The sequence below is a fragment of the Argentina silus genome (genome assembly GCF_951799395.1).
Source record: "Argentina silus genome assembly, chromosome: 17".
In the NCBI taxonomy this organism is placed as follows: Eukaryota; Metazoa; Chordata; class Actinopteri; order Argentiniformes; family Argentinidae; genus Argentina; species Argentina silus.
The window spans coordinates 4,374,021-4,387,248 of record NC_139671.1 but is presented as its reverse complement, the minus strand read 5'-3'; the positions used below and the strand labels follow the sequence as shown (position 1 = coordinate 4,387,248).

The 13,228-nt window shown below is 39.9% G+C and overlaps 1 protein-coding gene across 1 annotated transcript; it reads right to left on the bottom strand.

Moving 5' to 3' along the window:
- Positions 1-919: 919 nt before the first annotated feature.
- On the bottom strand, positions 920-13,061 carry knl1 (kinetochore scaffold 1). The gene is made up of 27 exons (XM_083688777.1): positions 12,954-13,061; positions 12,489-12,517; positions 12,090-12,129; positions 11,894-11,953; positions 11,438-11,523; positions 11,229-11,284; positions 11,036-11,057; positions 10,291-10,334; positions 10,123-10,175; positions 9,179-9,490; positions 6,242-6,859; positions 6,015-6,156; positions 5,447-5,514; positions 5,254-5,352; positions 4,710-4,825; positions 4,452-4,542; positions 4,200-4,316; positions 3,971-4,058; positions 3,690-3,755; positions 3,547-3,586; positions 3,288-3,392; positions 3,077-3,177; positions 2,876-2,938; positions 2,671-2,780; positions 2,169-2,290; positions 1,804-1,929; positions 920-1,676 (listed from the first exon to the last, which is right to left on the bottom strand). Exons 2-27 carry the CDS (start codon positions 12,515-12,517, stop codon positions 1,580-1,582), a joined length of 2,871 nt encoding a protein of 956 aa, XP_083544903.1. The 5' UTR covers positions 12,954-13,061; the 3' UTR covers positions 920-1,579.
- Positions 13,062-13,228: the final 167 nt, after the last annotated feature.

The window sequence follows — 13,228 nt, the reverse complement described above, 5'->3', positions numbered from 1 at the left end:
GATTAACATGTACCAGAGTGATTGAAAGAGTGAAACTGCCCAATATCCACAGCATACCTTCTCATCTGTGAAATATGGTGGAGGGGGTGTTATGGCTTGGGCATATATGGCTTCCACTGGAATTGGCTCACTTGTCTTAATTGTTGATGTTACTGCTGACACAGCAGCAGCAGGATGAATTTGTGTGTACAGAAACATCTTTCAGCCCAAGTACAAGCAAATGCCTCCAAACTCATTGGACGGCGTTTCATCATACAGCAGACAGTGACCCAAAACATACTGCCATAGCAACTAGGGAGGTTTTCAGGCCCAAAAAGTGGAAAGTTGTTGACTGGCCAAGTCAATCTCCAGATTTAAACCCTATCGTACACGCATTTCATTTGCTGAAGAGGAGACCGAAGGCAAAACGTCCTCAAAACAAACAACAACTGACGATGGATGCATTACAGGCCTGGCAGAGCATCACCAGAGAAGATACCCAGCGTCTGGTGAGGTCAATGGGTCACAGACCTCAGGCCGTTATTGCATGCCAAGGAGAGTCGACCAAACACTAAACATGAGTGCTTAATTTGGACATTAATCTTTGGATGAATCTGTCCCATCACTTTTGGGTACCCTGAAAAAGGGGGAAAATACTTCACTGTTCCATTACTTATGCAGGGCACATATAATTATTTCCTTAGACATTTTTGGATTTCCGCACTCATTTATGTGTTAATGTAGATATTTATATGTACAAAATGCTAATGCACACTAACGTACAATTCTGTATTTATCATTATGACTGGTTTGATCCTCCATATTCAAAGGGTAAGTTTATATCTTCATATCTAATAGATAAGATGAAGCCTACAGTATCAAGTCTCCACGACCACTTGACTGACCACTTAAAATGACCATCACACGTTGTTTTTTTTAGTATCACAACATTTAATTATAAAAAAACAACACATTGCAATGTAGTCTTATTCAAGCTTGTTAGTCAGATTGGCATTCGTAACTATCTCCATAATTCTTCTAGAGGCTATACACCTTAAATGTATATCTCATCAGATTATGTTTGCCTTCAAGGTGTCAAGTATGACACAATCACTATTGGTACTATACATCTATAAATGTATCAATTAACTAACAGTCACCAACAAGTAAAAAAACACGACACACATAAGAGACATAATGGGATATGAACACAATCCCTACGTCCCAATTCTCCATCCTTTCTCCTCTACATAGATGTTAAAAGCATAGGATTGGTGTTAACTTGGGCACGTGTACACTTCAGGGAAAAGGATGGAGAATTGTGACGCAGGGGTTGACTACTTCACCATGACACATGAATGTAAACGTAACGTTTATTTGTGCATTGTGAGTGAGAAGTCTCTGTGGTAAACTAAACGATGAAGTAAAGGATAAAAACATCTGTGGAAAGCAAACAATTGTTTACAATGCAACATCATAATGAAATGGGGTCAATAATGTATGGAAATGACAAACAACATTTACATATATTCACTACTTGTACACCGCATGGAATGTACACAGTGGCACCACAAAAGCAATCCAGTGCATGAAGCTGATCTCAGCACAGCAGAGTATCATGAATCCTCTTGACAATCTTGGTCAAGTAGTTCTTTGCTGGTGTTACTGAAAATATGATTTCCTCCAGCTGGTGTATCCTGTATAAACATACATTTGAGATATGTTAGTGCATTGACAAAGTTACACATATTGAATACACAAAACAGCCATTTCTATGAGCTCTGAAAAACAGTAGCAGAAAATGACAAGCGTAATATGTCTTACGTTGTGTTTCCAATGTGATTTTGGAAGTTCTGCACGTGAAGGAGACAGAAGGGGTAGGCGGAGGTGACAGCTATGGTAATCTCAAACTTGACAAATGCCTTGAGACTGGAGAACAGGATTCGGACTCTGTAATGGGTACAGGTAGAAGAAACATGTTCTTTACATTGAAAAAGCTGTCATGAATTGATGAATGACACCAACAAATGTTTGTGCTGGCATCAAACCCACAACTCTGCTGTTAGATGCAATTTCAAACTACCCAAGCCATCAGCCAAATTAGACTCTAGTTCCCAACAGATAGACACAACAGATAGACACACAGATAGACACGGTATGGCCCAGTCTTGACTGGGGTGTAATCTTACTGTGTGTCCACACAGCTGATCTCCAGGATATCCAGCCTAAGAGCACCCCATTTCTCCAGCAGGTGGATCTCCTCTCCCAGGAGACGACAACGGCTAACCACCAGGCCCACGTCGTGTAGGAGCTGGAGAGGGAGAGGCACGTAGATGTAGGGCCATTTAGGCTATATAAACCATTTGTTTTACAAATAGATAACCCCAAAAACTAAGTTAAGTATGAAAACATCTTCATTTGCAATTAAAGTCTTCCACACTAATAACATTACACTTGTATTTTTTGTTCTACCCATGTTTGTAAAAACATACTGGTTTTAGCCTTTCGTCCTTATCTGAGATTAGGTTTGGATCATTGATTAACACTCAGATTAAGGCAGGTTCTGTTCAGTTCATTTTAAGAGTTTCAGAGTTTAATTGAATTCGCAAATGTCTTCTTGCTTCCAAAAAGTATTCTTAGTGCCCAACTGGACCCCCTTCAAATACATGTTTAACTTGGTCCCACACTCACCTTAGGGACGTATCGACTGGTTGGGTACTTCTTAACCCAAGTGCTCTGACTGTCAATGTACTGGGATAGCAACTTGTGAACAAGGCAACTGTAGCACTGTGACACTTCATCTGAAAGAGTGAGTTCACACGATGTCTTTAATGAGAGGCAAGAAAGAAACAAAAAATCAACATAAAAAGCATCATTAGGCTTAATCTTGCCTTACCATCCAGTTGAAGGTGAAATGTGACGTCCACTATGTTAACCTCAGTCTCTTTACAGGCCTCTCCTGTAAAACAGCAAAGACTTATTTTGTGGTTGCTTGCAGTTGCTTCCCTTGAAAAACACAAACTACCATAAACATACAAGCAACTTGACTGCGAGGAAAGGGCTTTTGATAAAGTATATTCATATCATTACATCTTACCATCAGGTGTTTCAAACAACACCTCCAGCTGCAAGGACTCATAGAGAAATGAGTAGATTGTTCTGTTGTCATCTTTCTCCCCAAACTTCCATTCATTCACTCTGAAACAAAAAAGGCAGAATCATGGCTGTTACTCAGTAATTCTCCCATTCCCATGAGGAATCATGGTTTGTGTTGGGTTATCTTAAAGACACAAAAACTAGAAACAGACCTATCAAGTAAGGCAATGTGTTTCTCAAGTTTCCGAGTCTCTTTATGGAGTTTGTCCAGTTTGTCCACAGAGTGGGTCTTCTGTATCTCCAATTCACACATTTGCCTGTTGAGAGAAATACAGATCTGTTTCTACGTGCATACCTTTGCAATTAAAATACTACAGTATCTAGACAGTGACCTTGAAAACAACAAAAACAACTGGAATCATGGATTAATCTAATATGATAAAATCTAAAGTTATGATTCTAGCACCGTACCTTTCATTCTCAGCCATTGCCTTGCCGACATTCTCCAACCCTGCCAGAATACAATAAACTTTACATGCCAAGGGCCAAGCACACTATACTACATTTCTCAAAGTATGGCGAACAAAGAAGAAAAAAAGAAAAACGTAATATACCATGTTGCCTTGATTTCAAGGATGGCTCACAGTCCTCTACCCCTGTGCCTTCAATTGCAACAAGTTCTGTGGTAGAAGAGAGAAAGAAGAATAAAAATAAATAAATAAATAAAACACGTCACTGTTAGCTTCTAAAAAGTCAAATTAGTCACTCAGCTCCAATAACTGTGTGAGTGGATGACAAGCAGACAGTGAAAAACACCATTCAAGCCCCCTTTAGTACAATTCAAATGTGAAAATAGTGGCGGTTACATGTTTTAAAGTGTGTGAGGTGCAAGTACCGGCTTCTAAGTCATGTAAACATTCATCAATGTCTTTCAGCATCTCATCAGCCTTCTTGATCTTTCCTCTCAAGTTTGTTTGTGCCTCCTGACAAGAAACAGAATTGGACAAAAATAAATGCTACCTCAGATATGTAGGTTCATTTAGGGAAAGTATATTTTTCATATGTATAGTCAAAAAGGTTAATGGCAGCCCAATAAATGGGGCTGATCAGTTGCAGGTTCTTACCTTAGTTGTGTGCACAAGTTGGGAGTACAAGGCTGCTTTCATTTCATGAGATCGCACTTTGCTTCTCTTTCTGAAAAAAATCCTTCTCTCTTTCAACTTGGTGCCAAAAAGGAGCAGCTGAGAAATCACAAAATGAATGTATCATTATTACTGGACAAGGTTTGACATTCATCAAGTGTGACACAAATCAACAGATAAACACACAAAAGAAAAGATGAAGACAGGCAGGCTAGAGATCAGAGAGTGAAATACCTCTTCATCTGAAAAGCTCTTAACTGCCTCCCAAAGTGTCCCATTAATACTTTTCAGAGAACTGTTTTGGTCTTTCATTCCTGCTTTCAACCTGAAATTAAAATGTCATACATAGGAGCATGTTATTCAGTAAGCAGTTATTTAATTTGACATTTCTTTGACCAAAACATATTGAAATGTCGTATTCAATGTCCCAATGTCAACCTGGGCAATAAGTTGTCAACGACAAACACATACGTAGTAGGAGTATAAACATACCCCTCCACCATCTCTGTCAGTTTCTGGCAATCTGTCTCATACACCCTCTGCTTGGGACGGTTGATGTGCTTCTCTATTAGCAACTCCTTGGTTTGGCGAACCAGATCTGACGCACTCTAGAGGATGGAATCATCTACATTTACTGTGTGTAAACGGCCAGGTCGTACACCTTATGTTAATTCCAAATCTGTATGAAGTGATTAAACATGGTTCCAACTCCTAGAAATTAAAGACTTTTCCATGACTACAGGTGATAATTTCAATGACTTCTGAGTGATGAAAAGCTAGTGAATTTGAATGAAGAAAATGAAAAAACAGTGACCAGATAATAGTACAACAAAGACTAAGCAGCATGTGTGGAAGCAAATGTGGAAAAATAACAAAAACTAAAAACAAAAAGTAATTTCTAAACAGTTATCAAGTTGTACATTTCCCTGATTGTCCATATCTGGAAAGCAAAATTCTGTGACATTCCCTGATCCCATGGGAACCCTGTTAAAGCATTTTGTGGCAAAACATTATGCAAAAAAAAGTTAAAGTTTACTTTGGAAGGGAGAATACTCTGTCGAGGTTTATGGATGACAAAGTCGATACTGAAGAGTTTCAGGAACTCAGTCACTGTAATACTGCCGTCTTGAAGTTTCTGAAAGGACAGATTAAAAGCCAATGTACTGTAAGAACAGACCTCTGACATGTAAATAGGTACAGCTAAACTATAGCGAGAGTTATTGACATACCTTCCGCACATCAAATGTATAGTCTCCCGTGTCCTCAAGCTGGGATTGGAACTGGCTTTGTTCGTAAGCTGTAAAATTGAACAGACAGTGGCCATTAACGTAGAGAATACACTGCGATTTTTTGTACCCCACAGTTATCAATACCTCCAGACAGTTTGTTTTTTTCTCTCCATATGATGAGTCTTCAGATACTTCATATGCATACTGTACCAAATCTATGCATGCGTCAGAAACTACAGGTTAGTCCTTGAAGATACCAGTGCATACATTTCTACCAATTTAACCCTACCGTGAGCTTCACTGGGAACAGCGTGCTAAATGTAGTTGTTTTTTGAGTGTTCTACAGTATGTGGTTCCCAAATATTCTGACATAAATAAAAAACATAAATATGGCAGACATGGACCGGAAAATGTCTGGGGGGGGTATGGACATAGTCAGGGTAAAGGTAAAAATAGTTACAAAAGTAAAAAAAGGACACCAAAATGACGCACCAAGTTGACACATTTTTGGTTTAAACCCCTCAAATATCAATCAGTGCGTAACAGTAATAGCCCCTGCCTTACTCACTTGACTCAAACGTTGCCTCACATCGGAGATTGGTGGAGTTGCTGCTGGAGCCGTCTGTAATCTTTGTCATAGCGCTTAGGGTGTTCTCATATGCAGAACCTGTACCGTTATTCTCCCATTGAACCATCACTGTAGGTGGCCCCTGGCAAGATTAGATAGAAAAACATGCATAAACTATATCTAATCAACAACATTTACAGTATAATGTTTGAAAACTGAGCTTTTACCACATCTGCAATAGATGGTTTTCTCCTCTTTTCATCTTCCATAGAGTCTTCATGGTCCTCTTCTGGTAAAGGCCTCTTCTGCCCTTGGGTAAGAATTTGGATTGGCTCTTCACAGACTTCATACCCCTCCTCCTCCTCCCCCTCCTCCTCATCACAACTCAACTTCATTTGAGAAGGACTTCCCTCGTCATCAAACCTCTGTGGTGACTTGGTGTCAACAGTTTCTGATAAGTCCTCTTCGCTGCTAATGTCTGGTAACTCTTCATCATAGATGTTGTCCATCAAGGTGCAGCTGCGCAGTTTAGTGACACCCATGCTATCCCTCTTCAGAAGTTTCGCAAAATTACTCTTGTGACTGGACTCAGGTTGGTTTGGTTCAAGGGGTTTGGTCCTTTGTGGGAGTTTGGGCAGGAAACCACCAAATGACAGTCGTGATGTAAGGCATTTAGTCTTCATGTTGAGAGGAGCAGTCACATTAGGTTTCTCATCGTGGGCAATCTGGTCCTCCAATTTAGTTTCATCTGGTTTGTCAGCGATCAAACCCACAGTTGTACACCCATAGTCTACAACAGTTAAGGATTCTGTCTCTACAGTGTGTTTGTCGGAGGTCCTTGCGAACTGAGACAAAGGTGCAGTGCAACTAGACATCACAACAGTGGATTCGCTTACCATGCGCTGAAGTTTTGACTGCAGATCTGCAAGGCTCATTCGCCTAGTCTTTGCTTTCTTTGGTGATAGCTGATCAATTGATGCTGTATTGGTAATGGGAAAGCTTTCTGGTTTATCAGGAATAAGGCAGTGTTCCTTTTGCGGTTCAGAATTTAATTTGCCCGGTCCCTTTTGGGAAAAAGGATCTGGAAAGTTAGCAGTGATTTCTGTCATCTGACCATCGGGTACATCAGAGAGACTTGCCTCTGTGTTGGCCCCCATATTGGGTGCATCCAACAGTTCCATTCGTGTTGTGACAGCTTTCGTCATCTCCATTTCATGATCCTCATCAGAAATGCTACACCAAGGTTTGACTGGTGAACAGCTTGTTTCCGTAAAAACGGTTTGGTCTCTGGTCATTTCCATATCTTCCAAGTTGGGGGGTACAGCTTCTAAAATATCATGTTTGCTTGTTTGGGGAATAAACTTGGCCAGAGGGCAATCTCTCTTCAGTAAAGACACACCACTACTGGATGAAGGGCATTTGGCATTCATTGTGTCAATATGTTTGGATTCAATAGCAACCGTATGACTCTTTGTCAGTTCTATGTCATCAGATCCAGATGATATAGGTGCCTTAATACCACGGAGGGCTTCAGCTCCGAACTGAGATGTTAGCTCCACATGTGCAGGATGTGAGACAATTTCCACTATGGGTGCAGTGAGAGCTTGGGTCATCTCCAAACCATTGCCATCTCCTGAGAGAATAAGTGTTTCATTAGAATCCAACATGATGCCATTCTTTCCATGCCCAACTCTGACTGAAGGAGTTACAGTCCCAAGATTTCTGGAGTCTATGACCACAGTTTGGCTCCTTGTGATTTCCATGCTGTTATCTGGATCAGGTATGGCTTCAGAGACACTGTTCCCTGTGCCCAGTCCCTGATGCACACTATAAACATCTTCAGAGAACATGCTATATTTAGTGGAGGGTGGCGCATGGGGTAATCTAATGTCCATACCACACTCACTCTCCTCTGAAATATGGCTAGCTCGGTTGTAAGCTGACATGGATACACTTTTCCTTCTAGAGTTTTGAATGGGATTGACAATACTGAGGCTTTTAGTGTCAATGGCAACCGTCTGACTTCTTGTTATTTCCATGTTATCTGGATCAGGTATGGCTTCAGAGACACTGTTCCCTGTGCCCAGTCCCTGATGCACACTATAAACATCCTCGGAGAACATGCTATATTTAGTGGAGGGTGGCACATGGGGTAATCTCAGGTCAAACTTGGTTTTGTTTAGAGAAGGCTTCTCCATCCCAATGGTTTTGGAATCAATAGCAACAGTCTGGCTCCTTGTGATTTCCATGTCATCCATGACTAGACTAGATTCTCCTCTATCCAAGCTTTCTTTGAATTTCCCTGTTTGATGGTTACTTGTGGGGAATACTCTGCTCTCTGTCATTTTTGGGCCAAGTCTGTGATCAATAGACACAGTGAGAGCTTTAGTCATGTCCATACCACACTCACTCTCCTCTGAAATATGGCTGGCTCGGTTGTAAGCTGACATGAAGGATACACTTTTCCTTCTAGAGTTTTGAATGGGATTGACAATACTGAGGCTTTTAGTGTCAATGGCAACCGTCTGACTTCTTGTTATTTCCATGTTATCTGGATCAGGTATGGCTTCAGAGACACTGTTCCCTGTGCCCAGTCCCTGATGCACACTATAAACATCCTCAGAGAACATGCTATATTTAGTGGAGGGTGGCACATGGGGTAATCTCAGGTCAAACTTGGTTTTGTTTAGAGAAGGCTTCTCCATCCCAATGGTTTTGGAATCAATAGCAACAGTCTGGCTCCTTGTGATTTCCATGTCATCGGGATCTACATTGAAAGATGACTGGCTGAATGCACTTCCCCCAAGCCGTGGCTGGTCAGACCTTACAGTTTGAACAGACTGAAATACTCCTTTACTGTCTATCGAAGACATAAGACTCTTAGTCAGATCCATATTATCTTGTTCAGTTGGCATCGGAGATGTGTTCATAAAGTGAAGCCCTTGTGTCGTAACTGAGCCCACTGGACAGTCTCTCCTCATTGTTGGCATAGCGAGAGGCTGATTCTCTTTATCTACTCCTGACTTACGAGCATTAAGTCGAGCAAACAAACCTTTTGTGTCTACTTTTTCTGGAGGAGGTGCATCACTATTTAGCACCACTCGAGCTGATGATTTAGGAGTCATAAGATTCGCCTTGGATCCACTTGACTTTGATAAACTTGCAAGGAAATTTTCAAACTCTGGATCTATATTTCTGGCTGAGGTGGGGGCATTTTTAAATGGAGCACAACTCTCTTTTGCGTCTTCAAAACACCCAGTGTTTGTGTTGTCCATTGGGAAAGTAAATTCCATGTCCCCACAGGTCTGCATATCTGTATTACTCTCATCTGTCAGAATTATTGGTGACTCTGAATCATGGGCGATGAGAATTGTGTGACAGTGAGTCACATCCATGAACGCGGAGTCTTCTCCACTGAACATCACTGTGGTCTCCCCATAATCATTCTGGGCATCATGGTTGAACATGATATTTTCCTATTAGGGAAAAGATTGACATCAGTGACTTTCATAACATTGTGAAACAGTAGGCTAAGTAGCACACTTAGGATGGACATGAGTACCTGAGCGGATGGAAGACGTTGCATCGTCCCGTGAGGATGTCAATTGATGTTCAAAGAAATAGTGTCGGGCGATATAACGATAATATCATTTATGCATTAAATTGCGTTATAGACTCAATATAAAATGGATTCAAACTATTATCCTTGCATTAAGATGGACTCAATTCAAGTTACTGAGTGACTTGTTGACGACACTTTTGCATTTGAGCTAATTTTAAGAGCGTCATAGCAAAGGCTCTGAATACTTATGTAAATGACGTATTTCTGTATTTCAATTTTAATCCATTTGCAGACATTTCTAAAAACTTGTTTTCGCTTTGTCATTATGGGGTATTGTGTGGAAAAAGTGAAGGGGTCTGAATACTTTCCGAAGCCACTGTATATGGCATTAATGATCAACTTTGCTTTCTATGAAGGCTAGAATGCACAAAAAACACAACCTATACTACACTACTACTGTACCAACAGTTTATCACAATTATATTGTACATTGCACCATTTCAAACTCAGTGATTCAAATCATCTGATTTCTCAATCATGGCTTACCTTATTTCTATGTTGTAAGACATGGAGGGGAGCATTCAACAAGGTTTCCATTCCTACATTAAGGGATTCAGGGTGCATCAAAATAAATGAATGAACAGTGCATTATCATTCTTAAACAGAAATGATCTGGGAATGCAGAACATCAACAAGAAAGATCCTGAGGCATACCTGTAATTGGTTGAGTCCCATCCTCCATGGTACCCATATGTACCCTTACAAAGGAAGGATAAAAAAAAGAGAGAGCATTAGAACAACCACAACAAAATAAATGCATGGTAGATCAGAGAGTTCACAATTGATATCAAGTCAATTGACAAGAGATATCTGCACCTCAAACTGCCTGCTCCTTTTCAAGTATGGAAAAATGTGTTAACGTAGCCCGCTAGATTACTTGGTGCTTTAGCAAGCTAGTTGATGGTCATCTGGAGAGAGACGAACTGAGCCATCATACTGACTGGTTCGCACATAATTACTTGTTTGCCTGGAACAAGACCTCTCATGACATATACAGTGCATTCGGAAAGTATTTTGACCACTTCAATTTTTCCACATTTTGTTATGTTACAGCCTTATTCTAAAATGGATTCAATTCATTTTCCCCCCTCATCAATCTACACACAATACCCCATAATGAAAAAGCCAAAATAGGTTTTTAGAAATGTTTGCTAATTTATTAAATATAAAAAACTGAAAACTTTACATGGGTCTTGTCGAAAAAAGACACATTTTCCGATTTCCCCCTGCTGAATCAGGAGTTGGTGTCAGGCTAGTTTTTAGAGTGTGCCAGTGTGCCAACTCAGGACTGAATTTCTAGTCAGGCTTTATGTGGATCCATCCCAGAGTGTCAGGCTCAAGCATAGTATTGACAAGTTCATAGTGACTTGACTGTGTGATAATACGGCTTTAGACTTACCTATTATCAAGATTTTCTGCCGCTGTCAATACAAAATAACAAAATCAGTCATGTAAAACAGTTCAACCAATAGGTTGACCCATCATCCATCATGCCAAAGATATATTTCAGATGAAACAGCAATATGAAGAATCATATATTATATGTTATTGCAAAGAAAAAAAGAAACAGAACATGGAAAAAGCAAACTTACTCGTTGTTGATAGATCTTGTAGAGGACTACAGACTGGAGACCCATTTTTCATTTCTCTATAAATCCAAAGAGCACATTTTACATAGCATGAGATGAATCCTGAATTGAATTAGATGCATTTGATTTTTATGCTGTAGATACATTTGTCAATATTTTTTAAAACAATGTGGCTGGGGAAAACTACATTTAGGCTTTAAGTGAATACTTACTTTGAAAACAGCAGGACATCATTGGAAGGAGCAAAACTGACTCTTTTTGAGTTCCTCCTCTTCTCCACTGGCTTAGCAATTTTCACCTTGAAAGAAAAACAAATACTTAAAGGACTGACATGACAACTAGCCTAAGCCTTGCATGGTAGTTGAGAGAGACTATGACTCGGAACATGTTATCAGTACACTAGATTGTGTGGTATGGCTGTTAAGAGATTACTATCTATTACTGTATGTAAATAACACTAGCCTTGCCATGGTTGTTGAAAGATGTAATTATTACTGTATGTCAACTGCACATGTTATCATTAATACTTCTCAAGTATCCTTAAGTAATATATGCCTTTTAGCTGACGCTTTTATCCAAAGTGACTTACATTGCAGTGAGTACATACAGTCTGAATACTTTCTGAAGGCACTGTACATTTATATATTGAATAGGGTAGCATTATTTACCTGACGTTCCTCTTGCTCTGCGCCTATTAATTTGTCAGATGTCTGTGGAGTTTTCAGGATCTGAAATACATATCAAATGAAATATTGTAATTTAAAAAAAGACTTGGGCTAAAGCCTAAATGTGTAGTCAAAAATATATTGTTAGAATATTTGGCCTTTTCAACTTTCCACCTGTTAGATGTACTGATGTACTAACCGAGGAAATACGCCTTCTGGAGGATCTGACTTGATCATTGCTACAAAGAGGAAACCAAACACAAGCTTAACAGGCCATTCTTGAAAGGTAAAAAGTGCAAGACACATGTCATTAATTGATGTTGCCACATGTAAACTGGCATTTAAAGTAGCAGTTCACAAAATTCATTGTGATTTGTGCCTCACCACTGAATCAGAGTACAATTTGAGTATGTTTTGAGCCATGTATTCAGTTTTGCACCTGAATACATATTCTCAGTATTCGATACAACGAATGACTACAGATGAGGAGTGGCATGAAAATCTTGAAATTAGACCACTTTGGGGTTTGAAAACATCTGACAAACTTTGAATTTAGAGAGAAGTTAGTGGCTGGTCACTAAGCCAATGTGTCACTCACTCAATCCTTGATGCATCGGCCGGCTCCATCTGTCAGCCAAGAAACACATATTATATTGACAGAGATCAGAAATGGTTTAGATTAATTCACTAGCTCACTTATCTAAATACCAAAGCTTGCTGCTTGTGATGGCCTACGTTGGGTCAGACTAATCCCTGGTACAAACACGTCGTTTGTTGACTCATGCAGGGATCATTTCTTGCCCCGTAAACGAGACTTTATAACTTCATCTAGGCATCTACATATAAAGTCTCGTGAATACGGGATTAGGATTGACTTGAGAATTAACACATTTATGAACGTGGAACTTTTGTATACATTGCTGGCTGGCTATAATATTCAATACTGTTTGCAACTCGTTCAAAGACGACGCCTGACATCACCATAGCTAGTCATAGAACCAGAGAACAGCAGGAAATTAATTGTACCAACGAAAAGTTTAGGAAAGGTTCATTTGTCACATACCTTGAATTGAATGCCAGATCGTTCCGTTTCATATGATATATTCCCTCGTTGAAAAGTGTATTCATGTGGCTGGCTAGCTAACGTTTGAGAAAATAGATAGCTAGCGGCAGAAGTTGTTGATAGTTTTGAATTTAACCGCCCTCTACTGAGCATGCGCAGTTCGGTCCACTTCTTCTTCTGCAATCTGGATACACTAAGGAGCAGATATTACTGCCATCTTCTGGACAAACATCCAACCAAGGAGGTTGCCACAGCCCATCGTACTCTGTAAGTGC